Source organism: Chlamydotis macqueenii, chromosome W (genome assembly GCF_036417535.1).
Source record: "Chlamydotis macqueenii isolate bChlMac1 chromosome W, bChlMac1.mat, whole genome shotgun sequence".
NCBI classification, from domain to species: Eukaryota; Metazoa; Chordata; class Aves; order Otidiformes; family Otididae; genus Chlamydotis; species Chlamydotis macqueenii.
In genome coordinates this window covers 43,304,483-43,330,320 of record NC_141592.1, presented here as the reverse complement: position 1 = coordinate 43,330,320, position 25,838 = coordinate 43,304,483, and the positions used below count along the sequence as shown (strand labels likewise).

At 43.0% G+C, this 25,838-nt stretch overlaps 2 protein-coding genes across 2 annotated transcripts in view; one reads left to right on the top strand and one right to left on the bottom strand.

Moving 5' to 3' along the window:
• LOC147596714 (ATP-dependent chromatin remodeler CHD1-like) overlaps positions 1 to 25,838 on the top strand; it is an 84,535-nt gene that overhangs the window by 32,318 nt on the left and 26,379 nt on the right. Inside the window, exons 7-18 of the mRNA XM_086769619.1 lie at positions 12,094 to 12,319; positions 13,199 to 13,299; positions 13,560 to 13,738; positions 14,222 to 14,349; positions 14,438 to 14,654; positions 15,779 to 15,868; positions 16,451 to 16,641; positions 17,713 to 17,901; positions 18,070 to 18,232; positions 19,953 to 20,105; positions 20,990 to 21,061; positions 25,168 to 25,317. Of these exons, the coding sequence (XP_086625745.1) occupies positions 12,094 to 12,319; positions 13,199 to 13,299; positions 13,560 to 13,738; positions 14,222 to 14,349; positions 14,438 to 14,654; positions 15,779 to 15,868; positions 16,451 to 16,641; positions 17,713 to 17,901; positions 18,070 to 18,232; positions 19,953 to 20,105; positions 20,990 to 21,061; positions 25,168 to 25,317 (1,859 nt within the window). The remainder of the gene's footprint in view (positions 1 to 12,093; positions 12,320 to 13,198; positions 13,300 to 13,559; positions 13,739 to 14,221; positions 14,350 to 14,437; positions 14,655 to 15,778; positions 15,869 to 16,450; positions 16,642 to 17,712; positions 17,902 to 18,069; positions 18,233 to 19,952; positions 20,106 to 20,989; positions 21,062 to 25,167; positions 25,318 to 25,838) is intronic.
• LOC147596715 (uncharacterized) lies at positions 1,820 to 4,861 on the bottom strand. The gene is made up of 2 exons (XM_086769432.1): positions 3,401 to 4,861; positions 1,820 to 1,909 (listed from the first exon to the last, which is right to left on the bottom strand). The coding sequence occupies exons 1-2, from the start codon at positions 4,859 to 4,861 to the stop codon at positions 1,820 to 1,822; spliced, it is 1,551 nt and encodes a 516-aa protein (XP_086625558.1).

The following is a 25,838-nucleotide window of genomic DNA, read 5'->3' as shown; positions in this document are numbered from 1 at the left end:
CCAATCACAAGTCCAATTAAAAAATTGGTCATTTTTAGAATTTATGCTTCCAAATTATCATCCATGTGCAGCTTTTCCCACTCTCTGTTGTCCCTCGGAGTTCTTCTGCAAGATAAAATAACAGAGCTTGCCTCCTTGAGGCACAGTTAAAATGATGGAACTATCCAACGGGTATTTATCCGATGTTCCTTTCCCAGGGCATCAGAGGCTATCCACGCATATGCATTTAGTGGGGTTTTTAGGACCAATGGTACTGTTCCCACAGTGGGAAGCTCCACCAAAACAGGTTGTCCTGGGAAGTGAGCTGGATTTTTAGAGTCATTCGGTCCTTTTAAAGAGGGGATTAAAGTAGGGGCTTTTGGACAGAAGGCAGTGATTTTAGGGCATCCATTTACCCCCCATCTGTCATTTACACTTTTGACAGCTTTCCACAGGCGAGCATCCCAATTGCCTTCCTGTGGTTTCAAAAGTCGTTTTAGCAAACCATTGGTTCTTTCTACAACACTATTAGCTTGTGGGTAATAAGGAGTGTGAAAAATCCATTTAATCCCTTCACTTCGTGCCCAATCCTGTACTATTCTGGCAGTGAAGTGGGAACCGTTATCAGACTGTATTTCTTGTGGTTTTGGAAAAGTTCCAAACCATTGTCGCAATGCTTTCACAGTGCTTTCTCCAGTAGCCCTGTGAAAGGCTTCTGCTTGGACTAGTCCTGATGTTATTTCCACTCCCACCAACACAAAATGTTTCCCTCCTGATTTCTTAAAGGGTCCAATATAATCTACCTGCCACGCATCCCACAAACCTTTACCCTCTCTTAGATGCAGGGGATCATCTTCTAAAGGGTGTCTTTCCAGTTGCCTGCGACATTGCTCACAGGCAGATATGCAAGTTTCGCATGTTGCTCTGGTGACAGGCCAGCCTCGAGCAAGGGCTTCACGATACAGATCCTTAGCTCCTGTGTGTTTACGCTTTACATGCAACCATTCTAGCAGGTGTTCCCAATCTTCCGTGACTTGGTCCTTTTGTACAGGGGCTAGCCTTGCTAACTCATCCGCTCTGTTATTCCATTTACCCGCTGAGCCCCCATCTGCCTGATGAGAAGCTACCCATCCCACGGCAAAGTTCCCCTGTTTAGCAATGTTTAAGATATCTTGCCATTTTTCCTTTTGCCACACTGGGATTCTGTTAACCTCCCATTCATTTTGCTCCCAAAAAGGCAGCCATTCAGTACAACCCTTAAACACAGCATAGGAATCAGTATAAATGTGGACAGGAGAAGTGGCTTGAGCTTCACGCTGGAAAACACTCCACACTGCAATTAACTCTCCTACTTGGGCGCTGCCCACTCCCTCTGTAATAATTTGTTCATCAGAGGAGGTATGGAGTGCTACTGCTCGATATTTCCATACTTTCCCTTCTCTCTTTGCAGAAGCATCGGTAAACCAGGCACTCACTGCTTGGTCAGGGGAGAAAGGAGGAGCTGCTTGGATGACAGAGGCAGGATTATCTTGGCTGCCATCCGAGCTTTCTGTTTCTTGTATAGCCAGGTGTTTTAAAGCTCCTTCAGTCACTGAGAAAATGTTACAGTAGTGTTCAATCTGGGCATACCATTTTCGTACTGAGGCTTTCTGGGCCACCCCGTCAGGGGGAGGGGTCCCACTGGTAACTGCCTTTATCACTTTAAACGGGCCTCTCAGTACAATTGGTTGTTGGCATGCAATTTTCTCTACTTCTATGAGAGCCAGGCTAACCACAAACAACCCTTTCTCCCAAGCAGTGTATCTCCTCTCGGCATCTTTAAAGTTGCGAGAATAAAATCCTACAGGCCGAGTTGGACCCTCAGGGCCCCGTTGCCATATGTGTACTGATAATCCTGATATGGCAAATCCCCATTCCACCTGAAAAGGGTCTGTAGGGTGGATAGGACCGAGAGCCTGGTGAGCCGTTGCTTCAGAAATTAACAATTGCATAGCTTCTTCCTGAGATGGGGTCCATTCCCATTTGACCCCTTTCCTCAGCAAATCATAAAGAGGTCTAGCAATAATGGAGAAGTCCGGAATATGTTTTCTCCAGAACACCAGTAGTCCTAAAGCATGTTGTAAATCCTTTTTTGACTCAGGCATTTTAATCTGATCTAAAGAAGTGAGGGTGTCCGGTGGGATACACGTCATTCCCCCTTTCCACCAAATTCCCAAAAACTTTACTTCTTGCAATGGCTTTTGGACCTTTTCGGGAGGGATTTGCAAACCCAAATTCTCCAAGTGAGAAATTATATTCTGGTGGGTTGTTTCCACCTCCTTTATTTCTTTCCCCCCCACAAGGATGTCATCAATATATTGGTAAACATCTACAGATTCAGGTTTTGGTATTTTTTCCAATTCTTGGGCTAAAGCATGATGAGCCAATGTAGGAGAGTGCTTATACCCCTGGGGTAGCCGGGTGAAAGTATATTGTTGCCCTTCCCACGTAAAGGCAAAACGGTCTCTGTCCTCTGGTTGCAAAGGTACCATAAAAAACATGTCTTTAACATCTATAGTTGCCATAATTGGGTGAGCTTTCTCCTGAATTATTATTACCAATTCCGCCAAATTGGGCACTGCGGCAGTCAAAGGTTCGGTGTTGGCGTTCAATCTCCTAAAATCCACTGTGAGTCGCCACTTTCCATTAGGTTTTCGCACTGGCCACACCGGAGAGTTAAAAGGAGAATGTGTATTTATCACAACCCCTTGCTCCCGCAGTTCCTGCAAAACAGGTCTGATACCTTCTTTTGCTCCCAGGGGAAGGGGATATTGTTTGACGTTAGTTACTTTGCTGAACGGCAGAGAGGGTGCAGTTTGGAGTAACCTAATATGTAATTGCGGGGTCCCAAAAGTCCACCACAACCCTTCTGGGTCTTTCCAACCTTTCCCTTTAAGGACATCCATTCCTAATAAATTAGTAGGAATATTCCCGATCACCATTGTAACAGTGACCGTGTTTTCCTCTCCCGGCAACGTTAGCTTTACCTGAGCAACGCTCATGGCTTCTGTTGACCCTAAAGCATTCAGGACACAAAAACGTCTTCTCGAGGGAGAGACACCACACCTTTGTGCATCTTCTTTAGTCAAAGCGGAGACATGGGCACCGGTATCAATCAAAAAGGTCACCAGTCCACGTTTTGGACCCACAATAGCCGTAATTAGCAAATCTCCCCTGCTAGTCTTGGTGAGCTGTCGGATATAAATCCATCCTCCATTCCCTCGCTCACCAATGGGGAATGGAGGTTCTAGTTTTCCTGCGTCTGGGGAAAAACCTCACTGTTTCTGTTGCCTGTGTCTTCCAAAGGTGGGGCTGTGGGTGTGATGGGTGAGATTTCTTTTCCTTTGGGTGGGTATTGTTTCGGGTTACACCATTTTGATACCACCTTGCTCAGCTTTTCAATGGGTAGACCATCCATTACATCCCTTGGAACACCCTTTTTAATTCCCAAAAGCCACCACTGTTGTCGGGTCATGGGCTGTGCTCCCCCCGCTGTTTTAAAACGAGGGCTAGGTTGACTGATGTGGGGGGGAGAGTCCCTGATTTCTATCTGACGGATTCCTTTTGGTCTGTCCTCTGGGAGTTTTACTGGACCATATTTTCTCCCATAATTTATCAGCTCCTGTGCTACCTCCCCCCAAGTCCACACCTTTGCTTTATCACCTGATGAGGGTCGAGATGGGCTGAGATCAGAGGGAGACACATTCACGGGGCTATTGGTTGTATTTCCATGGCCTCTCATAAAGCCCTCCAATCTTTCTAAGGGACCAAGTGTCTCAATGGTCTTTCGAAGTTGAATCCCCAAAGGTTTAAGTGACTCTGGAAGTCCCCTTATCAAGGGAGTCATGCTCTCAGGGTCCATTGGCAACATCATTGGAGATTCACATCTAGGAGTTAACTTTCTTTCTTTCATCATTTGCAAACAAGCAGCTTTTTGGACGCTTTCCACCAGCTGATCAACTGTGCCAGTGATTGCAAGAGGATCCCCTCTCTCCAAAGGGTTTAACCCCCCAGCCCAATAGGCAGCTCGCTGAGTTAAGGACCATGGGGCACGATTATCTCCTGTGGTCAAAAAGACTCCAGGACCCCAATATCCCTCAGCCTCCTTTTCACTCAGCTGGATTTGATCTCCCCTGGTTAGAGATACACGCCACACATACTCCGTCTCAGATTCTTTGGCAAGACGCCCGTACTCCCGCTTCAGTTTGGCAAGCTCAGTAGCGGTATACAGCGACTCCTTAGTTGTTATCTGTGGGTTGCTATCCTCATCATTCAAATAAAAGAATTCTGTTTTAACCAAAGGTCTCACCCGAGGGTGGTCGCCAGAGAGATCCCTCACTTCCTCCAATTTCTTCTGAGGGTATATTGGACTTATCTGTTGAATACCTCTCTCCTCAAGCTTCAGATCTGTCTCATTGTCCAATTCTGAATTCTTTGGATATTCCTCCCTCAAGATAGATTTTAGCAAAAGGTTTTGCTCCTTTTCTTCTTCCAGCTGCTTTTGGAGGGTAGATACTGTCCCCTGAAGGGCCTCCACCAAACGCTGGAGCGACTCAATAATCTGTTGCTCCTGCTCTCGCCGCTTAAGGCGGTCCTCTACTGCTGCTGCCAGACTGGCACCCAGAGCAGCACAAACTATGGCTTTGCCTCTGCCAGATTTTACCCTCGCCTCCTTCTGCAAGGAAGTCATTCGATCTACTACGCTCTGCAAATTTGTCCAATTATCCCGAGCCCAATCTTGCCCAGGTGTGGAAGGCCGGGCACCGTGCTGTGCCAAGAACTCATAAAGCGAGTCTTGATTTCTCACTAACAAAGAGTACCGATCATCAACTTTTCCTGCCATTCTTATTGCAAAGGGACCAAACCCACTTTGGAGAGGCTAAACTTAGTTTCCACACACGCAGTTCCCCTGCGTCGCCCTTCTCTTCCCCGAGTGGTTGAAGGGACCAAAATCTACTACAGGGAGGCCAAACTTAAGTTTCCACAAATGCAGACTCTCTGCAGTCGCCCTTCACTTCCCTGAGTAGTCAGCCTCATACATATGAGGACAGATCCCCCTTTTGCACTAAGAGATCTGATTATTAACTCCCGTCAGACAGAGTCCAAACCTCAGTTCAAGTCTACTCGGTGTGTGAGGTGTGCGGGAAATTCGGATCAGCCCCCTTGCTTTCTAGACACCTCTCATCCGAATGGATGTAGGGCTAGGTGCGGCTGGACCGAACCGTCCTTCCCCTGTTACAGACCACACACAACCTGCACCTCTCTGTCTTTCAGGATCCTGCCGACTACGCCAATTTAAAAAATGTCACGGCCCACTCGGGACTCGTGATGGTTCTTTTAATGCGATATCGAAGTGCAAAATTACGGCGAACACGCCAAAGGGGTTGGTTTCAATCAAACAGCACAAACTTTATTATTTTGCCCGTAAAGCGGCGCGCGATAGGTGAAAGGGAGTGAAAAGGAAAAGTAAAGATAGGGAAGGGAAAAAAGAAGATAATAGCTACCACCGCGGGTCCAAGGCGCCCCTATGGTCCCAGGTCCAGGCAGCGTCCCGCTGGTCCTCACGATCGATGTCGATGTCGATCCTTGGTGGGGAGAGCTCTTCGGGGGTCTCGTTGTTAGGGGTCGACCTTTTATGCCAAGTGGCAAACCTTGCTCCTCCTTACTTTGGGGATCTCCGCCTGCTCTCGGCCCTTAGGATAGAAGTGTGGTTTTTGTACATTATAATGAGCAAAGTTCCATTAAAGGGCACTTTCTCACCGTTGTTTTTGAGACAGCAGTTGTGATTCATCCTCCTCGATAGCAGCTGCACGGTTATCTCTGCCAGTTTTGACAACAGGGATGAGCCGTGGCACCTCCGTGGCACTCTGTCCGCCGTTTCAAGGATGTTGTACATTTTGTTGTTAGGCCAGAGTCGGCCTTGTCCATAACAGTTCCGTTCTGTTCCTGGGAGGAAAAAAAAAACAACTGCATCTCAGGCAGGCTGCTCACAGCAACTCATGTCAAGTTGTGAGCCTGACTTTTAGGCCAGATCAAGTCCATAGTCCACCTGGAAGTCCTCGATGACAAGGTTGAGACAATACTGATTTTCTGACCGACCCTTACACTGCCCATGTTCTCCTACATGCCATGCCACCCCTGCCCCTCCAGCCTTGGGGCAGATCTCTGGGTGGTATTCCTAAAAAGTGGCTTTGTAACCCTGAACAAGACCTGGGACACATTCAGGAGACATAGCAGTAAGAACACGCTGGCTTGAACATCCCCAAGATACTCAGAATTCTCAAAGACTGTTGTAACTAGCCTGTAGGAGAAAAGGGAGGTGAAAGAGTGGGGGGAAAATCATCCGCATACAGATACCAACTTAACCTCAAGGCCATTGATATTTCTATATCATAAGTTGATATTACACAGTACAGCAAAGTGATAATTGTCACCACTCTCCCCGAGGTGATAAATAGCACCACAGGGAATACATAGTATATATAAGGATTTACATAATACAATCACATGACCAACCAAAACAACATCAGCAACTATTTAACTAATATAAGAAGTCCATATAACGAATTTTGTTTCAACGTGCTCTGGTCAGATCTGTCGTTATCTCAACCTTTCATGCCCCACATCAGGCACCAAAAAGAACTGCCATGGTTTAGCCCCACTCAGCAGCTAAAATACCACGCAGTCACTTGCACACTCCCCCCCCTCGCTGCCTCTCCACTGGGATGGAGACAAGAATCAGGAAAGAAGGAAAGGCAAAACTCATGGGTTGGGATAAAAACAGTTTAACAGAACAAAGGAAGACAAAACAGAGAGGGATAACAAAAACAATAACAGAATATACTTAAGCACATAATTTACAGTACAGTAGCTCACAGTTGATCCAAACACACAGCTCCCTCCTAATTAGCAAAAACCTGCACTTCACCCCTGTTCCCATTGTATACACTGAGCATGATGTCACAGGGTATGGAACAGCCCTGTGGCCAATTTGGGGAAACTGTCCCAGCTGTGTCCCCCAGCCACAGGGGCCACCAGCTCCAGCTCCTCTCCCAGCTCAGGTGAACATTAACTCTGTCCTAGCCAGAACCAGGACTTCTTCCTAGGCACAGAGGTGAGGCTGACAGGTCGGTAGTTCCCAGGATCCTCCTTTCTACCCTGTTTAAAAATGAGTGCAATGTTTCCCTTTCTCCAGTCACTGGGGACTTCACCTGCCTGCCATGACTTTTCAAATATCATGGAGAGTGGCTTGGCAACTACATCAGCCAATTCCCTCAGGACTCTGGGATGCATCTCGTCAGGTCCCTTTTAGACTTATCTATGTTCAGGTTCCTCAGGTGGTCACGAACCTGATCTTCTCTTTCAGTGGGAGGAACTTTGCTCCCCCAGTACCTTCCTTAAGGTCCATCCACTCGAGAGGTGTGGGAAGAGGGGTTACCAGTGAAGACTGAGGCAAAAAAGTTGTTGAGTACCTCAGCCTTCTATTCGTCCATTGTTAGTAGTTTGCATGTCACTCCTGTCTGCAAGAAGGAGGACCCAGGGAACTACAGTCTGGTCAGCCTCACCTCGATCTCTCAGAAGGTGATGGAGCAGCTAATCCTGGAAACCATTTACAGGCACATGAAAGAGAAGATCATTGGGAGTAGTCAGCATGGATTCACCAAGGGGAAGTCATGCTTGATCAACTTGATAACTGTCTGTGATAAAGTGACTGGCTTGGTAGACGAGGGGAGAGCACTGGATATAGTCTAACTTGATTTAAGGAAGACCGTTGACACTCTCCCATAAGATCCTCATGGACAAGCTGTTGATGTATGGGTTGGATGAGCAGACACTGAGGTGGATTGAAAACTGGCTGAATGGCCAGGCCCAGATGGTGGTGATCAGTGGCACAAAGCCTAGCTGGAGGCCAGTGACTAGCAGTGTACCCCAGGGGTCAATACTGGGTCCAGGCCTGTTCAGCCTCTTAATTACTGATCTGGATGATGGGGCAGAGTGTACCCTCAGCATGTTTGCTGATAACACCAAATTGGGATGAGCGGCTGGTTGCACCAGAGGATGGTGCTGCCATCCAGAGGGACCTCCACAGGCTGGAGAAATGGGCTGACAGGAACCTCATGAAGTTCATCAAGGGGAAGTGCCAAGTCCTGCACCTGGCAAGGAATAACCCCAAGCACCAGTACGTGCTGGGGGGCTGCCCAGCTGGCAAGCAGCTTTGCAGAAGAGGCCCTGGGGTTCTGGTGGACAGCATTTTGAACATGAGCCAGCAATGTGCTCTTGCTGCAAAGAAGGCTAATGGTATCTTGGGATGCATTAGGCAAAGTATTGCCAGCAGGTCGAGAGAGGTGATCCTTCCCCTCTATTCAGCACTGGTGAGGCCACACCTGGAGTGCTGTGTCCAGTTCTGGGCTCCCCAGTACAAGAGACTGATGGCACTACTGGAGAGAGCCCAACGAAGGGCCATGAAGGTGATGAAGGAACTGGAGCATCTCTCCTATGAAGAAAAGCTGAGAGAGCTGGGACAGAGAAGAGAAAGCTCAGGGAGGATCTCATTAATGTAGATCTGAAGGGAGGATGCAAAGAGGACAGAGCCAGGCTCTTTCCATTGGTGTCCAGTGACAGGACCAGAGGGAATGGGCAACAACTGAAACACAGGAGGTTCCCTCTGAACATCAGGAAACACTTTTTTTTGACTGTGAGGGTGACTGAGCACTGGAACAGGTTGTCCGGAGAGGTGGTGGAGTTTCCATCCTTGGAGATATTCAAAAGCCATCTGGACATGGTCCTGGGCAACCGGCTCTAGGTGACCTTGTTTGACCATGGAGGTTGGACCAGATTACTTGCAGAGCTCCCGTCCAACCTAAACCATTCTTCAATTCTGTGAATTGGATCTATAGCATCCACAGTAATAACTGAATCATAGAATCATAGAATCATAGAATGGTTAGGGGTTGGAAGGGACCTTCAAAGGTCATCTAGTCCAACCCTCCTGCAAGGAGCAGGGACATCTCCAACCAGATCAGGTTGCTCAGAGCCTCATCCAACCTGGCCTGGAATGTTTCCAGGGATGTGGCAACCTGGGCCAGTGTTCTACAACCCTCAGTGTAAAACATTTTTTCCTGATGTCTACTCTGAATCTACCTCTCTCTATTTTGAAACCATTACCCCTAGTCCTGTCACAACAGGCCCTACTGAAGAGTTTCTCCCTGTCTTCCCTGTAGGCCCCCTTGAGGTACTGGAAGGCCGCTCTAAGGTCTCCCTGGAGCCTCCTCTTCTCCAGGCTGAACAGCCCCAACTCTCTCAGCCTGTCCTCACAGGAGAGGTGCTCCAGCCCTCTGATCATCTTCGTGGCCTCCTCTGGACCCTCTCCAACTGGTCCGTGTCCTTCTGATGTTGGGGGCTCCAGAGCTGGATGCAGTACTCCAGGTGGGGTCTCACCAGAGCAGAGTAGAGGGGCAGAATCTCCTCCCTCGACCTGCTGGCCACTCTCCTCTTGATGCAGCCCAGGATGGGGTTGGCCTTCTGGGCTGCAAGGGCGCATTGCCTGCTCATGTTGAGCTTCTCGTCCACCATCACTCCCCAGTCCTTCTCCTCAGGGCTGCTCTCAATCCATTCTTCGCCCAGCCTATATTTGTGCTTGGAATTGCCCCGACCCGTGTGCAGGACCTTGCCCGTGGCCTGGTTGAACTTCATGAGGTTGGCCCACCTCTCCAGCCTGTCAAGGTCCCTCTGGGTGGCATCCCTCCCCTCCAGCATGTTGACGGCACCACACAGCTTGGTGTCATCAGCAAAGTTGCTGAGGGTGCACTCTATCCCACTGTCCATGTCGCCGACAAAGATGTTGAACAGGGCCAGGCCCAACACGGACCCCTGAGGAAGGCCACTTGTCACCGGTCTCCACCTGGACATTGAGTCATTGACCACAGCCATTGAGTGCGGCCATCCAGCCAATTCCTTATCCACCAAGTGGTCCGTCCATCAAAGCCATGTCTCTCTAGTTTAGAGAGAAGGATGTTGTGCGGGACAGTGTCAAATGCCTTGCAAAAGTCCAGGTAGATGATATCCGTTGCTCGTCCCTTGTCCACCGATGCTGTCACCCCGTCATAGAAGGCCACCAAATTGGTCAGGCACGATCTGCCCTTGGTGAAGCCATGTTGGCTGTCACCAACCACCTCCTTGCTCTCCATGTGCCTTAGCATGGTTTCCAGGAGGATCTGCTCCATGACCTTGCCAGGCACAGAGGTGAGGCTGACCGGCCTGTAGTTGCCCGGGTCCTCCTTGTTCCCCTTTTTAAAAATGGGGGTTATGTTCCCCCTCTTCCAGTCATCGGGGACCTCACCAGACCTCCACGACTTCTCAAATACGATAGCCAGTGGCTTGGCAACTTCATCTGCCAGTTCCCTCAGGACCCGCGGATAGATCTCATCAGGTCCCATGGACTTGTGCACCTTCAGGTTCCTCAGATGCTCCCAAACCTGCTCTTCTGCTACAGTGGGCAGTTCTTCATCCTCCCAGTCCCTGCTTGTGCCTTCCACAGCTTGGGTGGCGAGACAAGAGCCCTTATCGATGAAGACTGAGGCAAAGAAGTCATTAAGCACCTCAGCCTTCTCCATGTCCCGGGTAACCAGGTCACCCGTTTCCTTTTGGACAGGGCCCACATTCTCCCTGATCTTCCTCTTATCCCCGACGTACCTATAGAAACTTTTCTTATTTTCCAGATTTAATTGTGTCAGGGCTTTAGCCTGCCTCACCTGATCCCTGGCCACTCGCACAACCTCTCTGTAATCCTCCCAGGCTACCTGTCCTCACTTCCACCCTCTGTAGGCTTCCTTCCTGATTTTCAGTTGATCCAGAAGCTCCTTGTTCATCCACGTGGGCTTCCTGGCGTTTTTGCCCGACTTGCTCTTCATCGGGATGCATCGCTGCTGAGCTTGGAGGAGGTGCTCCTTGATATCAGCCAGCTTTCCTGGGCCCCTCTTCCCTCCAGGGCTGTCTCCCATGGCACTTTGCCCATCAGATCCCTGAAGAGGCCAAAGTTTGCCCTCCTGAAGTCCAGGGCAGAGACCTTGCTGCATAGCTTCCTCGCTACCCCATGGATCTTCAACTCCACTGTGTCATGGTCACTGCAGCCAAAGCTGCCCTTGAGTTTCACATCCCCCACCAGCCCCTCCCTGTTGGTGTAAACAAGGTCAAGCATGGCACCTCTCCTCGTTGGCTCCTCTATTGCCTGCAGGAGGAATTTTATTTTTTTTTGAGAAAATTTTTTACAATGAGGTTTGTAGAGCACTAGAACAGGTTGCCCAGAGAGGTGGTGGATGCCCCATCCCTTGAACCGTTCAAGGCCAGGTTGGACGGGGCTCTGAGCAACCTGATCTAGTTGGAGATGTCCCTGCTCCTTGCAGGGGGGTTGGACTAGATGACCTTTGAAGGTCCCTTCCAACCCTAACCATTCTATGATTCTATGATTCTAAGTTGTCGTCCATGCATTCCAGGAACCTCCTGGATTGCCTGTGCCCTGCCGTGTTGTCCCTCCAACAGATGTTGGGGTGGTTCAAGTCTCCCATGAGGACCAGGGCTTGTGACCGTGAGGCTGCTCCTATGTGCCTGTAGAGGGCCTTGTCTGCTCTTCCCTCCTGGCCAGGCGGCCTGTAGCAGAATAGTAGACTGTTCAAATCTCAAGACTGATTATGCACAATATCAAATATCTGTTATATTCTCAGAGATGAGAAGAATATAGCAAAGATGGCAGGAAACAGTGGTAGTGGAGCATTCTCTGGGGATCACTAGAAAAACTAGGAATGCTAAGAAAATTCTTCTGCGATGAGATACTATAGGTTAGATGCAGAGTTTTTTTGGTTGCTTTTTTGAATCTTGTTGGTATATTTGTGCGTGTGTTAATATAGCTACATCATAATTCTTCAAATAAGAGGAGTGACATAAGAGTTGTAGATATGATTAGTCAAGTTACATGCTCATATAAGAGCATTACAAATTGCTTTCTGCAGCATGTTTTTTACTGGTTAATTTATGGGAGTGCATGCTTAATCAAACCTTATGGTGTAATTTCTTTATCAGCCACTGGTGCTGCAACCACCATCTATGCAGTTGAGGCAGATGGTGACCCAAATACTGGATTTGAAAAGTCAAAGGAGCTAGGAGAAGTACAGTATCTTATTAAATGGAAAGGCTGGTCACACATCCATAATACTTGGGAAACTGAGGAAACACTGAAGCAACAAAATGTTAAAGGAATGAAGAAACTGGACAACTATAAGAAAAAGGATCAGGAAACAAAGCGCTGGTGAGTATTTTTAGAACTACTTCCATGTTGCATACTTTTTGTAACAGTATAGATGTTTTATTGTGTTTCTGTGAGTTCTGTTGCCTCTTTGTGAAGGCATAGTTTCACGTGCCTATACAACAGGAAGACAAAAGCTTTAAAGTTGAAGCTTCCCTAACACCTTATGATCCTGTAAGATTCTGAGCATGCCAACTTTACTTGAGCAAGTGAGAATACTCACACATCTTGTAAAATCGGACCTTTAAGGAAGCAGCTTCTGCATCTAGATTTTATTGTGTCCGTTATAAATGAAGTTTTGACAAGATGAGTGGTGGGTTTTCTGGTTTTGTTTTCAATCTCACTTTTTACTAATTTTGTCATTGATTGTATTTTCATCAGAGTTCTTCAGGAGTTGCTGCAGAGATTTAAAAAAAATCAGAAATGGCTAAAGCACTCAAAACATCACAGCATTTTCGTTAAAGCCTCAGAACCAAGAAGTTAAAAAATCCTTACATTTTAGTGCTATGTTTTGGTATTCCATTTTATTAGTGTGTTTTTAGTGACTCCTACTAATAAGATAGATTCTTATAGTGAGCCATCAGTGCCGTTCTGTGAAAATGCCATGTGAAGTACACTACTCGGTGTTGAGAACAGATATTGTATATGATCTGTGTGACTATTACAAGCTGTAGCTGATAATAATGTCTCTTGATAAGCTTTCTCAGTCATCAGTGATGAAGTACCTAGGCCAAATGCAACACTTTTATAGCAGGAATTTCAGAGTTGTAGCTTCTTCAAAGAAGCTCTCTACGCTTACATTCAGAGCTTTAAAATTGCCAGATTTTCTTAGTTTTAGAACTACACAATGTAATAAGTGCTGCAAATAAATTCCCATTTCAGGCTGAAAAATGCTTCTCCAGAAGATGTGGAATATTATAACTGCCAGCAGGAACTTACAGATGATCTGCATAAACAATATCAAATAGTGGAAAGGATAATTGGTACGTGACAAACTTCCAGATGGAAAACAGTGTTGAGAATATTGCAAGTTTATTGCTTGCATGTTGAATTTTTAGTTAAGAAATTTAGATTATTAAGATCCCTAACAACTTAAAGCAAAGCAAAATATCTGATGAAGAGAAAAGTTGCCATACTGTCTTTGCTGTGAAACTAGTTCATGTTGTCGTATCACCTGAAATGTGTACTTTCTTAAAATACAGAAGGAAAATATTGATCTGGTATCTCTGATGCATTTCTGCAGCTCATTCAAATCAGAAATCAGCAGCTGGTTATCCAGATTACTATTGCAAATGGCAGGGTCTGCCTTACTCAGAATGTAGCTGGGAAGATGGTGCTCTCATTGCCAAAAAATTTCAGGCATGCATTGATGAGTATTTTAGCAGAAATCAATCCAAGACCACTCCATTTAAGGACTGCAAGGTGAGTGTGTAATTTCAACGGATTTATACAGTTGCAATAATAAAAATGAAATTGACGTATTTTACACATCCAGAAATAAGATACATATTATAAAATATTTTTTGAATGTTGTCCAGAGCAGTAATAATGATAGCTCTCTCTATATATGTAGCAAGTATTGCTATTAAGAATAGCCTTTTGTAGATAGTTATTTCCTACTTATTTTATTGCCATTCAAAGATGGAATTGTTTAGTACTTTAATTTGTTTTAAAAGTAACCTTTGTGAATGAGTTCATGTCACTTCTGTTGTGGAATTTAGATCAGCAGTAAAACTAATTTTAGCTTGCAAATGGGTTGATATTGTTATATGGCCTAGTTGTTTGTGATGTATAAAGACTAGACTTGGTGACCAAAGAGATTCCTACTGCTACTTTGTTTCTATAAGAAAACATTTTGGTAACTTCACTTAGTAGTAGGACTGATGCTCAATTTGCTTTTGACAGATTCTAAAACAGAGGCCAAGGTTTGTTGCACTAAAGAAGCAACCATCATATATTGGAGGACGTGAGAGTTTAGAGTTAAGAGATTATCAGTTAAATGGATTGAATTGGCTTGCTCACTCATGGTGCAAGTGAGTATAGTCTTAAATTAGTCTTGCTGTTTTTCATTTGAAAGCATTTATAAATTTATTTATTTATTTGTATGTGTGTTTTTTTTAGAGGGAATAGTTGTATTCTTGCAGATGAAATGGGTCTGGGTAAAACAATACAAACAATTTCTTTCCTGAACTACCTGTTTCATGAACATCAACTGTATGGGCCTTTCTTGCTAGTCGTGCCACTTTCTACCTTAACATCTTGGCAAAGAGAGATTCAAACTTGGGCTCCTCAGATGAATGCTGTGGTTTACTTAGGAGATATAACTAGCAGAAATATGGTGAGTATTTCTTTGTATCATTGAAAAAGATTAGTGGTAAACAAGACTCATTTCATGTTCCTGTCTTATGCTACTCTACAATATTTTGATTAGGAATGAGGAAATACTTATTTGAAACATTGTATTTAAAATGGAAATTAAAAGCATAAATTTTGATCCGATATAAATGTATGTGAAAGATTTCATTCCTGCTTAATAATACAAAGGATTAAAAATGCAACCTTATAGAATCACAGAATCATAGAATGGTTAGGGTGGGAAGGGACCTTTAAAGCCCACCCAGTCCAACCCCCCTGCAAGGAGCAGGGACATCTCCAACCAGATCAGGTTGCTCAGAGCCCCCCGTCCAACCTGGCCTTGAATGTTTCCAGGGATGGGGCATCCACCACCTCTCTGGGCAACCTGGGCCAGGGTTCCACCACCCTCAGTGTAAAACATTTTTTCCTGATGTCTACTCTGAATCTACCTCCCTCTATTTTGAAACCATTACCCCTGTCCTTTCACAACAGGCCCTACTGAACAGTTTCGCCCCATCTTTCCTGTAGGCCCCCTTGAGGTACTGGAAGGCCGCTCTAAGGTCTCCCTGGAGCCTCCTCTTCTCCAGGCTGAACAGCCCCAGCTCTGTCAGCCTGTCCTCGTAGGAGAGGTGCTCCAGCCCTCTGATCATCTTCGTGGCCTCCTCTGGACCCTCTCCAACTGGTCCATGTCCTTCTGATGTTGGGGGCTCCAGAGCTGGACGCAGTACTCCTTGCATTATTTAAGTGCATAAAATATTTTAGCCAGACAGACATAATCTTAATTTGTTTTCTGAAAGGAGGAATGTAAGTAACCTTATCCATTAAAGAAAATAAAAAAGCCACAAAAAAAAAAAAAAACCCAAAAAAAACCCCCACACACAAATCCACCAAAAAACAACCAAACAAAAACCAACAAACACTCCTCCACCACCAGTGTTTAATAACTTCAAAAAAAAAAAAAGCTTTACGGCTTCACATGTTGTGTTTCTTTTTCATGATCAGATTCTTGTATATCACTTAACATGTATATTGTTGTAGTATCTGAAGTCATCCCGATCAATAAGACCATTTTTCTCTAGCTTATAGTTCACTTGATTCTTCTTGTAGATAAGAACCCATGAATGGATGCATCCACAGACCAAGCGATTAAAATTTAATATACTTCTAACGACTTATGAAATTTTGCTGAAGGATAAGGTAATCACACTTACTTCTTCAGGGAGATAAAATCATTTGTAGAATGTTAAAACTCCTTTAGAGTTGGCACATATTTGGGTTCTGGGCCATTAAATGGATGGGGGGAGTATGACAACTTTACTCTTGGAAGTATGACAGTGAAGTTTTCCTTATGCACTTTTAGATGTTATGTATGTGTGGTGAGAGATTCTGCCCCCTCCCCCCCCCCCCCCCAATCAAGTGGGTAAAACTTCTTTTTCTTCAGTTTGCTTGAGCTTCACATTACTGTAATAAAGAAGAGAGTCAACAGTGGATTTTATTTTTTTGTCAATTGAAAATTTATGGATCAGCTTTTTGCCTTCCTCCTCCCCCCCAAGTATAAACTTGATTTATACTTTCCTTTTAAACTTGAGATGCTTGCATAGCCTTTTGTTGAATCCAGCAAACATAAAAACCATAATTAATACTAAAAGCATATAAGTGTCCATTTGTTATTAAAATAAAAGGAGTGATGGTGTATATATAACCTCATGTAAACTGTCAGAAATTGCATAATATATTAACTTGTATTAATGTCTTTTCCCCCCCTCCAATTTCTTTAAGTCATTCCTTGGTGGTCTGAATTGGGTGTTTGTAGGAGTTGACGAAGCTCATCGTTTAAAAAATGATGATTCTCTTCTCTACAAGACTTTAATAGACTTTAAGTCTAATCATCGTCTTCTTATTACTGGAACCCCTCTGCAAAACTCCCTCAAAGAGCTTTGGTCTTTGCTGCACTTCATCATGCCAGAAAAGTAAGGATTTTTTTTTTTTTTTTTTGTGGTCAAGTTTCAAATTTCTTACAGCAGAATATTGTAGTGATTAGAGAATCAATAGAGGTAAAAATTGCATTGTGAAATAGTTTAAATATTTTATATAAAATACATGCACATATTTTTCATGCTGCTCTTGATAAATTGTTTTAGTAGCAGTTGTCACTTTTTCTGTTTTAGCAGTCCACAAAAATGATGGATTGATTTGTGGCTCAGAACTCTGAAAAGATACTTCATCTTAATCTAAAAGGAAAATCATGTGGATTTACTCTACGGAAATAGAATGGGGCTGAGGATGTCTTCTGTGTTAGTACCATGAATGAAAACAAGATAGTACCACAATGCCCAATATCCAGCAGTTCAGTCAGGCAGCCAATTTGCCCTTATGGTTTACATAGGATAGATTTACTGTATTGACATTATTCTATACTGACCTCTCTTGGCTAAATAAGAGGACATGTTCCTTTTGGATCTCTTGTAAATACAAAGCACTGTAGCTCTGAAGCTATGCATTGCATTGACTTCTTCAGAACCTTACAAGCAAAGCCACGAAGAGTGTTGTCCAGCACCTATTCTTCATTTGATCACAAAATCCATTCTCTCAGTCTGTCAGCACATACCAGAGGATAATCACATTTCAACTAGTCCATACAAGCTCCAAAAAGTATGTGGTCTGTTCTCTTGCACTTCCTCTAGCTATACAACTATGTTTTCATGCTACTCTTGAAGAATATAATGGAATTTCTGCAACCCTCTACCTGGATTTCCATGCAGAAAAGTAAAATGTTGTGTTTTAACTGGAAAAATTAAAATTCAGTAGTTTGTTTTGAATTTTCATTCTGCAAAAGTGTTTGGAAATTTCCATTCTCCTATTTGCAGACAAAATATTTGGAATTTATTGTGAGATGCAAATTCAGAAACTTATTAAATAAAACAGAGGAGAGTAGGGAAGAAGTCCATATGTGTTTGTGTGCATGTGGTATATTTATGGTCTTTGTGTGTCTGTGTTCATGATATGTCACTCTTTTACCTTTATTCTTTCTTATGTTGAAGGTTTTCTTCCTGGGAAGATTTTGAAGAGGAGCATGGCAAAGGGAGAGAGTTTGGTTATGCAAGTCTTCACAAAGAACTTGAACCATTTCTACTTAGAAGAGTTAAAAAAGATGTAGAAAAGTCTTTACCTGCTAAGGTTGAACAAATTTTGAGGATGGAAATGAGTGCATTGCAGAAGCAATATTACAAGTAAGTAATAACACTTTTTAATTCTTGCTATTTTAATATGTCTATATGAAAATTACTGAAGTGTAATAGTTCTCATAATGCAATTTGAACTGATTTGTTGAGAGCTTACATCCTTCATATTTCTGCAAATGGTTAGAAATTACTTCCATTGCACATTCTATATCATAGGTGGATTTTGACCAGGAATTATAAAGCCCTGAGTAAAGGTTCAAAAGGCAGTACCTCAGGCTTTTTGAACATCATGATGGAACTCAAGAAGTGTTGTAACCATTGCTACCTCATTAAACCACCGGATGATAATGAATTCTATAATAAACAGGAGGCCTTACAGGTAATACCTTTTTTATTTTTTTAAAGTGATTTACATCTCTAATATGCACACAGTAATTTTATAGTGTTCTGGCAAACTATTAGTTCTTATTAAAAGAAGTTCTTATTAAGAAAGAACAAGTTCTCTATTAAATGTGCATCCTGAGTTTTACAGGTAAGTGAATTGATTGTTTTTTTTAGTTTGTTTCTTAACTAGAACTGAATAATAGAGAGATCAATGCTAAATAAAATATCTCTGACTTGAATTATGATCAAAATAAGAAGGAAATAGTTTGAAATAGTCTGTGTATTTTCAGATTAAATAAACTTAAGACCTATTTTAAATGCAGATTAAAATAAAGCAGTTAAATAAACATTTACATTGAATATAAATGCAAATGCATGTGACTGGCAGTGGTACACCAACAGTCCATGTGATAGCAGAAAGTAATCTGCAGAATCTCTTTAAGCTTTTTTTGTAATCAAACACTGTTCTCTGCATGCCTTCAAACAACCAAAGTGAAAGGAAAAAAAAAGTAATAAATATCCAAAGCTTAGTCTGGTTTTGTTGTTATAAATGAAAGCAATTATAGCATCACTACCAAAGATGATCTGTGATTGTGTTGTGGATTTATAGTTTGATTTTTTTGTAAAGGTTAACTAATCTTTGTACCAAAACTGTTAAGAACCACAGCAACAAATAAAAGGACTGTTATAATTGATGCAGTTTATAACAACATAAATGTTTCTAAAGATCATGGTGTTTTTTTCTGTAAACTTTGAAGTTCATAATTTAAATACTTTCCCAAAACTACTAGATTGAAATCACAAGCTGTCACTGCACAAGCTATTTTATATTATAAAGTGCTTATCAAAGTTAAAGGATGTTTCATTTGTAACTTGGGACGCTCTAACTACTTAAATTTATAATGAAACTCATCAGAACTGTTCAGCCATTATTGCTACTAATTGCATACTTGTAACAATGATTTCCTTGGCTCATCTGAATAAGCTTTGTTAGCTCTAATTATGAATGATACATACTTCTAATTTCTGGCATAAAGAATAAAAGCACCTAACTCCAAATTTTTCATTCCCCAAATTTCTATCCTGAGCCTCTTCACCTAAAGAGGCCTAATGTCTTCAACATTAAATTCAACATGCACCTGAGTTTCTGTTCTAGTTGTTCCTACTGGAGCTGAGAAGGAGTAACATTGTAACCTAGCTAAAGTCTGTTGATCTCTACAAACAAGATTCCTCTCACTTTTATCTTACCTGAGAAACTTGACTGATTAGGCATTGTTTAAAAATACTTAGAGGATCAAGTAGCAATGCTTATTTCTGTTCAAAAGACAGAAAGTGAGGAGCAAGTAATACTAAGGTAGTCAGATAGTCTCGTTGTTGTTTATTTGGTAGAAAAGAACTTAAGTCTACACTGTAACTGCTCTAACTCATAGCACAGTATATTTACTTAATATTTTAATGAAATGTTAAGATGCTGTTTTATGAGCCAGAGTTGAGAAATGCATTTATTTGAAAAACATGCTAGTCAGTACTCCTGTTGATTTCAGTTAGAGTACTTAATGCTTTTATAATGAATTTTTTACAAGATCAGGATTGACTAAATACTTATTAAACTTTCATGTTCAGTTAAAGAATGTCTATCCATCTGCAGTGTGTATTAGTTTTGAGGTGAACTTATTTTACACATTATTATATTTACACATTTTCTTGTCTTGTAGCATTTAATACGGAGCAGTGGGAAACTAATCCTTCTTGACAAGCTACTGATTCGTCTACGAGAACGTGGCAACAGAGTACTGATTTTCTCTCAGATGGTGAGGATGCTAGATATCCTAGCAGAGTATTTGAAGTATCGTCAGTTTCCCTTTCAGGTAAGAATTTTGCTGGTAGTAGCCAAGAAGCCTTGATCTTTACCACTTTATCTTAAGAAAAGTGTCATAGAATCATAGAGTGGTTTGGGTTGGAAGGGACCTTTAAAGATTGTCTAGTTCCAACCTCCGTACCATGGGCAGGGACACCTTCCACCAGACCAGGTCGCTCACAGCCCCATCCAGACTGGCCTTGAGCTCTGCCAGGGATGGGGCATCCACAGCTTCTCTGGGCAACCTGTGCCAGTGTCTCACCATCCTCACAGCAAAGAATTTCTTCCTTATATCTAATGTAAATCCACCCTCTTTCAGCTTAAAGCCGTTACCCCTTGCATATCACTACATGCCCTTGTCAAAAGTCCAACTCCACCTTTCCTGTAGGCCCCCTTGAGGTACTGGAAGGCCGCTCTAAGGTCTCCCCGGAGCCTCCTCTTCTCCAGGCTGAACAGCCCCAACTCTCTCAGCCTGTCCTCACAGGAGAGGTGCTTCAGCCCTCTTATCATCTTCGTGGCCTCCTCTGGACTTGCTCCAACAGTCCCACATCCTTCTGATGTTGGGGGCTCCAGAGCTGGACACAGTACTCCAGGTGTGGTCTCACCAGAGCAGAGTAGAGGGGCAGAATCCCCTCCCTTGACCTGCTGGTCAAATGTTTTGTGTGTCCTTTTTCTAGAAAGATTTATGAAAGTTTAATTTTATGTACAGGAAAAGACTGGTAATTACTATATGCTAAATAGTATTTTGAAATGAAACTGATGAATTAGAAAGATGAAGTGTTACATTACTCTTATTCCCCCTCCCCCTAGTTGTTTTGGCAATTGAGAATTCAAGTTGCTCTGATTAGAATATAGTAGGAGCTCCTTTTTAACTGTATTATTCAATCTCTTTAGAGACTTGATGGATCAATAAAAGGGGAATTGAGGAAACAAGCCCTGGATCATTTTAATGCAGAAGGATCAGAGGTATGATTTTAGTGGGTGGTTGTTTTTTTAATCTACTCAGCTTCATTTCCCCCCCCAAGAAATCTAACAAATATTACACAAAAATTAAAAATAGAATAAAGTGAGGGATGTATTATGTTGAAAGTCCATTTTTATTGCCTAAGCTATAAGGTTTACAACTCTTAACAAACAAAAAAAACACCCACAAATCCACAGCAAAAAAAAAAAATCCCCCAAAACAAACAAACACAAAAAAAACCCCCAAAAAACTAAGAGGAGGTTAAATAGGAAACACACAGAATCTATGAAAATTATGTTTAACTAATATAACTGCATAGTTATATTTTTAGATTTTTGTTAGTGCTCTTTATCAAATTTTAAGTACTATGTAAAAACTGAATAATTGATTTTGTTGTGTAGGACTTAATCCTTCAGTTTTTACAGGAGCACTGAACTTTTACACAAGCTTTTGACATTGAAAACCTACTTAGACAATGGACAGAATTGAGTTGTGTATATGCTTGCATGAAGAAAAACTAATAGCTTTAAATCTGTCTTCTGTTATCTTCATTTTTTGCCTCTTATTTCCTTGCCCTGGAAGAAACTGAAGAATAGATTTCTAGCCACTGATTGTGTACCACTTAAGATTCCTAATTTATTTAGGTTTCCTACTATGGAAGCCATTCCATACCTTTGATGATCTTAGGTCTTTTGTCCTACACTGACAGGGTTTTTCAGTAATAGAAGCATAGCATTTGTCAGTTGCTGCTGAGCTTATGTTTCTGCTATGATTGAGGAGGAAGGACTTAATTTCATAACATAAACTTTAGTTATTTGTTAAATACAGAAGCTAGTTCTGTTTTAAATTTCTAGTATAGACATCATTGCCTTTTTCTGGAATACTTATAATAGTTGTACTGTACAGTTTTTAAGATGAAGGGGGATCCAAGCTTCACATACTATTCAAGAATGGAGGCAAACTATGGAGTTGTGCAGCAATAAAATTGTTTCCTGTTTTATGCTCTATTTCTTTCCTAATAATCAGTAAAACTTCATACTTTTTTTTTTTTGCTACTACTGAGCTAATGTATTCATGGAAATATCTACAACAACTCCAAGGACTCATTCCTGAGCAGTAGTGGCTTGCTATTACCTTTCGCTGTATTTAAAACTCAAATTTATTTCACTTTGTCTTTAATTTCATATACTTTTTTGTTGCCTGTCTCATAAGATCCTTCTGTAGTCCTTTGTAGTTGTCCCTGAATAACTCCTTATCATCTGCAAACTTTGTCATCTCATTGGCTCATCTCATTTTCGTATTGTTTATGAATACGTCTAAGAGCATTGACCCCAGCAGAACACTTTAGTTTTCTTAACAAAAAAACAGAAGGACTTGGGAACACATGAGGCTTTAAAAACAAGGGCTTTTGTACTTTTGCCCAGTGTTTTGCTTGTTTTTTTTCCCCCTAAGTGGCTTTTGCTCATCTTCTAGGATGCTGCTTCCTTTATACCACGGAGCAGTCAATAACTGTTCACAAGAGAAATTTATATCGATTTGCTTTATACTTATACTGAGTCTGGCTGGCCTGGAGTTAATTGTCTTCATAGCAGGTTGTATGGTGCTGTGTTTTAGTTTCGTGACAAAAACAATGCTAATAACACAATAGTGTGTTAACTATTGCTGAACAGTGTTTGCATAGTGGCAAGGCCTTCTCTGTTCCTTACTCTGCCCCTTCAGTGAATAGATTGGGGGATGTGGAAGAGATTGGGAGGGGACATAACCAAGCAGATGACCTAAACTAAGAGATATTCCATGCCATATAACATCATACTCAACAATAAAAAGGGAGAGGAAGAGGTTCAGGGAGGTTAGCTATCTTTTGCTTGGGCATTGGTCCTACCCATGGGAGGTGGTGAGTAATTGCCTTTACATCACTTGTTTTGTTTTGTTTTCTTTCTCTCTTCTTCCACTTCTCCTTTGCTTATTAGACAATTTTTGTCTCAACCCCCAAGTTTCCTTCTTTTAGTCTTCCTTTCCTCTTCCCACTGGAGGTGTGGGGAAAAAGTGATCAAGTGGCTGTATGGTGCTTAGCTGCCTATGGGAGTTAACCGACAACATACTGATTGAGAGCGCTTTAAACTAGGATCAATGGAGGAAGGGAATACCAACAGGATTGCAATAGCTAAGCCAAGGGTTGGCATGGCACCATCTGAGGGTGACAATGCTTGTGGGAACATTTACACTGCTCCAGGGAGCATGGAGGGCTCGGGAGCATATCTGAAATGCTTGTACACCAATGCACGCGGTATGAGAAACAAACAGGATGAACTGGAAGTGTTGGTCAGCTCCCAGAGCTGTGATGTCATTGGTATTAGCGGCACTTGGTGGAATGAGTCCCACAACTGGAGTGCTGGGATGGGGGGCTACAGGCTGTTCAGGGGGGGGCTACAGGCAGGGCAGGTGAGGGGGAGGTGTCACACTGCATATAAGGGAGAGGTTTGATTGTACAGCCCTTACAGTTAGCGGTGATGTGGTTGACAGCCTCTGGGTGAGGATTAGGGGGATGGAAAACAAAGCAGGTGTTGCAGTGAGTGTCTACTACCGATTGCCCAGCCAGGATGATAGCACAGATGAGTTATTCTATAGGCAATTAGGATAAATCTGTGGATTGGCAGCCCTTGTCCTTATGGGAGTTTTCAACTTCCCAGACATCAGCTGGGAATGCTATACTGCTGCAACAAGCAAGTCTGGGAAATTCCTGAAGTATGTTGAAGATAACTTCTTATCACAGGTACTCAGTGAGCCACCTAGGAAAGGTACCCTCCTAGACTTCTTGTTTGTGAATAGAGAACGACTCATGGGAGATGTGATGGTAGGTGGGTGTCTTGGCCACAGGGATCGTGAAGTGGTTAAGTTCAAAAGTTTTGGTGTAATGAGAAAAAAAGGTCAGCAGAGTTGCTACCCTGAGCTTCAGGAGAGCAAACTTTAAGCTATTCAGGGAGCTAGTTAGCAGAGTCCCCTAGGCATCTGCTTTTGAGGGCTTAGGGGTCCATGAGTGCTGCTCAGTCTTTAAAAACCACCTTTTAGAAGCACAGGAGCAGGCAATCCCATTGTGTCAAAAGTCAAGCAAGTGGGAGAGAAGACCAGCTTGGCTGAACAGGGAACTCCTCTTGAAACTCAGGAAAAAGAAATTGTATGATCTCTGAAAGCGAGGTCAGGCTTTGCAGGAAGATTACAGAACTGTGGTCCGCATATGCAGGGAGAACACACAAAAGGCCAAAGCTCAATTAGAGTTGAAACTGGACAGTGTTGCTTCAAATGACAAGAAGGGCTTTTTTAAAGTACGTTAATAGCAAGAGGAGGTCTAAAGAAACCACTGTATTCAGTGTTGGTGCGGCCTCACTTTGAGTATCATGTGCAGTTCTGGGCCCCACAATTGAAGAAGGATGCTAAGGGACTCGAACGCATCCAGAGGAGGGCAACACAGCTGGTGACAGGGTTGGAAGACATGTCCTGTGAGGAGTGACTGAGGGCTCTGGGCTCGTCTAGTTTGGAGAAAAGGAGGCTGAGGGGTGACCTCATCGCTCTCTCTACAGCTTCCTGAGGAGGGGAAGTGGAGAGGGAGGTGCTGATCTCTTCTCCCTGGGATCCAGTGATAGGGTGCGTGGGAATGGTTCAAAGCTGTGCCAGGGGAGGTTCAGACTGGACATGAGGAAGCATTTCTTTATCGAGAGGGTGGTCAAACACTGGAACAGGCTTCCTGGAGAGGTGGTCGATGCCCCAAGCCTGTCAGTGTTTAAGAGGCATTTGGACAATGCCCTTAACAACATGCTTTAACTTTTGGTCAGCCCTGAAGTGGCCAGACATTTGGACTAGATGATCACTGTAGGGCCCTTCTGACTGAAGTAGTCTAGTCTATCCTATTCTATTCTAATAGAGATCTACTGGCTCTAGCCATGACAAGCACCTTATTGCATTACGAGTCTAACATATGTTTAGGATATCCTTAAAGAATTGTATGAGTTCATAGTCTGCTCCACTGAGCATTTAAAGAAGTGTCATATTGGTTCCTTGAAGAATATTATAGCAAATATATATGCAACTATTTCTTATTTTATAATTTCAGGACTTCTGCTTTTTGCTGTCTACCAGAGCTGGAGGATTAGGTATAAACTTGGCATCTGCTGACACTGTAGTTATATTTGATTCTGACTGGAATCCACAGAATGATCTGCAAGCGCAGGCTAGAGCTCATAGGATTGGACAGAAGAAACAGGTATGCACACTTGTCTTGCAAGCTCCAAATGTGAAGGTGGGTTTCATATGGTAGCCATAAGCTGTCTGTCTGAGCCATCACAGTCCTCATGTATTTTGAAAATAACTAATACTTGCCAAGAATATCTAAAAATGTTAATAATGCCAATTTGCTTTGTGGTGGGTTGACCCTGGCTGAACACCAGGTGCCCACCAAAGCTGCTCTATCAGTCCCCCTCCTCAGCTGGACAAGGGAGAGAAAATATAACGAAAGGCTCATGGGTCAAGATAAGGACAGGGAGATCACTCAGCAATTACTGTCATAGGCAAAACACACTCAACTTGGGGAAAAATTATTTTAATTTATTACCAATCAATTCAGAGTAGGATAATGAGAAATAAAAAATAAATCTTAAAATATTTTCCCCCCACCTCTCCCTTCTTCCCGGGCTCAACTTCCCTCCCGAATTCTCTACCTTCTCACCCTCAGGTGGCGCAGGGGGATGGGGAATGGATGTTGCGGTCAGTTCATCACATGTTGTC

Bases quoted from the DNA above. Each gene is read 5' to 3' on its own strand.
- LOC147596715 (XM_086769432.1), bottom strand. From the start codon at position 4,861: ATGGCAGGAAAAGTTGATGATCGGTACTCTTTGTTAGTGAGAAATCAA. The intron at 1,910-3,400 runs GTATCAAAATGG...TCCACCCTACAG, and splicing joins TTGAAAAGCTGAGCAAGGTG to ACCCTTTTCAGGTGGAATGG.